The sequence below is a fragment of the Etheostoma cragini genome, chromosome 14, assembly GCF_013103735.1.
Source record: "Etheostoma cragini isolate CJK2018 chromosome 14, CSU_Ecrag_1.0, whole genome shotgun sequence".
NCBI lineage: Eukaryota > Metazoa > Chordata > Actinopteri > Perciformes > Percidae > Etheostoma > Etheostoma cragini.
The window spans coordinates 22,995,016-22,998,782 of record NC_048420.1 but is presented as its reverse complement, the minus strand read 5'-3'; the positions used below and the strand labels follow the sequence as shown (position 1 = coordinate 22,998,782).

Genomic DNA, 3,767 nt, shown 5'->3' with positions numbered 1-3,767 from the left:
CAACACTACATACAACACTACATACAACACTACATACAACACTATATACAACACTACATACAACACTACATACAACACCATAAAACACTACGTACAACACTACATACAACACTACAGACAACACTATATACAACACTACATACAACACTACATACAACACTACATATAACACTATATACAACACTACATACAACACTACATATAACACTACATACAACACTACATACAACACTACATACAACACTACATACAACACTACATATAACACTACATACAACACTACATATAACACTACATACAACCCTACATACAACACTACATACAACACTACATACAACACTACATATAACACTACATACAACACTACATACAACACTACATATAACACTACATACAACACTACATATAACACTACATACAACACTACATACAACACTACATACAACACTATATACAACACTACATACAACACTACATATAACACTACATACAACACTACATATAACACTATATACAACACTACATACAACACTACATACAACACTACATACAACACTACATACAACACTACATACAACACTACATATAACACTATATACAACACTACATACAACACTACATATAACACTACATACAACACTACATATAACACTATATACAACACTACATATAACACTATATACAACACTACATACAACACTACATATAACACTATATACAACACTACATACAACACTACATACAACACTACATATAACACTATATACAACACTACATACAACACTACATATAACACTACATACAACACTACATATAACACTATATACAACACTACATACAACACTACATACAACAGTACATACAACACTACATACAACAGTACATACAACACTACATACAACAGTACATATAACACTACATATAACACTACATAACAAGTGTCTCACTCCAGAGAGGCATATCAGTCTTCATTGTACCAACAGGTGGCGGTATTGCTCCATAAAGCTGTTTGACTCTTTTCATGAACCCAAACAACGTTGTTGGGTTCTGTAATTTCCGACAGCCCCTAACATACACACCAGCGGAGTCTCATCCTGCAGCACAAGTGTTCCTCCGGACCTCCTCCTCTTCTTACCCGGGTATCCGCCTCCTTCAGCCGGCCATGGCGCTCCGGAGCTTCTTCGTGGGGGGAAACTGGAAGATGAACGGCAGCAAGGAGAGTCTGGATCAGCTGATCGGCACCCTGAACACCGCCAGCCTGCACGACCAGACCGGTAACTGACCCACTAATGCGCGCGCGTGTGTGTGCGCGTGTGTGTGTGTGTGGATACACACAGTCTGCACATTAACTGTCTGCAGGTTTTATGATGCAGAGATCAATAAAAGTGATCGATAAAGAATCAGAGAGGAGATGATGACGCGGATCACATGACGCACTAACATTGGCAGTCACGTGATCAGGATGAGTTGCATAAAAGGCCTGTGACGTTTCTCTTTATCCTCGTGGAAAATAACTAAGTAGCCACATTTAGTCAAGTACTGAACCTAAGTGTGATTTAAGGCATGGTGCATGAAGTATTCAGATCCTTTACTTAGGAAAAAGTACTAATACTACACTGTGAAAATACTCCACTACAAGTAGAAGTCCTGCATTCAAAACCTTAGTTTATTCAAGTCAAAGTATTGTCAATGTTTGACTCACGCACACTTAACCCTTGTGTTGTGTTACAGCCAAAATTAAAAAATCAACTCTTTTTATCAATGTTTTTATCTTTTTCTTAAGATTTTGTCCCTTTTTTCAACATGTTTGACGCTTTTTTTCAATGTTTGTCACTTTTTTTAAACGTTTTCAACACTACGTAACACTAACTTATTAACTTTAGTTTTACAGTTATTTTTGGAATTTATGGTCAACAAACCTCATTTATAGGAAATTATTCCTAATGTTTGAGTTAGAAAAGCAGAAATTAGGAATTATTGAGACTAAAATTAAAGGAATGGATGTTGATGATAATCACAGACTGGAATATGTCAACTTTTACTCAATACTATTTCAAAAACACTTCCATTTGTTTTTCACATAGCTATAAAATTGAATAAGACGCCCCAAAATTAATGAAAGTAGAGATTTGTACTTGGCAAAGAGCGTTGGGTGGAATCAATCATGTTATTTTGGGGAATTAAAAAGAACATTGATATAGGACAACATGGGGACAACATGAAGGTTAAGTACGTTTTGTTAAGGGAAATTTCCCCTCTTAGTGTTTTCCTAGTAAATCTTATATTTCTGGATTAATATTCCTGCTTCATCAATGTGAATGTTGCATTTTCCTGCTGTAGATGTTTAGGGCTGTGCTCATTTTTAGGGCTGCAACTAGCGATTGTTTTCAGTGTGATTAATCTGTCGCTTTAATTTCTAATTATTCTAAAAGAATATGTCTATAATAGACATGTGCTTAAAAAGGCAGAATCCATCATGTCTGATAGGTCTCACCCCCTGAATGCAGAACTTAAGATGCTGCCTTCTGGTTCCCGCTTCAGCCGGCCAAAAAACTAAACAAATAGATAGAAACTCTCCTCTGTACCTTCTGCTATCTCTCTGCTTAACTCTGTAAACCAGTGGGTCCCAAACGTTTTCAGCTCAAGACCCAAAAGAGAAATTTGGTGTCTCCCCGGGACCCAAATTTACGGAACAAAACCATGAAATTAACTGTGTATGAAGTAGATTTACTGCATTATAAAAGTAAAAAGAAAAGGTCTCTATTCTCCTTCCTGTGTCTCTGTCCCCCCCCCCATCGTCCCTCAGTACCGACACCAACATTTGTTTAAATAATGCTGACTTGAATTTAATGAGATGTGTGTGTCTGGTTGAAGATATCAACCAGCTGATCTAGTCTAGGTTCGGTTTTTGAAAGTGCCCCATTCTGAGGTCCTTCTGAGCATTTAGTGTGTTCTCTGACAATTGGCGACCCAATAAAAACTGGTCTGCGACCTATTTTGGGTCCCGACCCTAAGTTTGGGAAACATTGCTGTAAAGAATAGGTAACGTCTGCACATAAGGAACTGGGACTTAAACTTTTAATGTTGTATTTATTTCCCCATTTGGTCTGATCCTGTATTTTTAATTGATGTTGACGTCTTTGTCGTCATGTACTTTCTGTCAACTTCCTGCTACTGCAGCTAAATTAATCGCCCCCTGAACTTGAACTTGAACTTGACCTTGAAATCAAAGTCCCGATGATCTGATTTTTCAGAGGTGGTGTGCGCTGCGCCCTCCATCTACCTGGACTTCACTCGGTCCAGTCTGGATCCCAGGATCGGCGTCGCAGCCCAGAACTGCTACCAGGTGGCCAAGGGGGCGTTCACGGGGGAGATCAGGTATCTCACCCACCGAACCAACGCTCCCATGAACTACTCACAGGGCTGTCTTACTTATTGATGAGACGGCAGGCTGGTGAATAATCAAATACACTTCCTCATGGAGGATAAGGAGGCTTCATTTAATGTTGGTGCTTTGCAGGAAACCCTCACGTTCACATTAGGGTTGAAAAAACATTTAAAATCCCGATTATTTAACAAGAGTACTTGATGAGTTTTGAAAGAAATTGCATTTTTTTAACTTAAGAAACGGCTAACCGTGAAATTTCCCTTAAAGTGCTCATTTTATGCATTTTGGCTTTTCACTTTCTTTTGTTGTGTTATGCATCTTTTTTGTGAAGATGGTAGGTTTACAAAGTTAAAAAGCCCAAAGTCCCCCCCCCCCCAAA

General features: G+C 38.3%; 1 protein-coding gene across 1 annotated transcript in view; it reads left to right on the top strand.

The window, feature by feature from the left end:
• Nucleotides 1–1,021: 1,021 nt before the first annotated feature.
• Nucleotides 1,022–3,767, top strand: part of LOC117956898 (triosephosphate isomerase) — a 9,886-nt gene continuing 7,140 nt past the window's right edge. Inside the window, exons 1-2 of the mRNA XM_034892218.1 lie at nucleotides 1,022–1,274; nucleotides 3,255–3,378. Of these exons, the coding sequence (XP_034748109.1) occupies nucleotides 1,022–1,274; nucleotides 3,255–3,378 (377 nt within the window). The remainder of the gene's footprint in view (nucleotides 1,275–3,254; nucleotides 3,379–3,767) is intronic.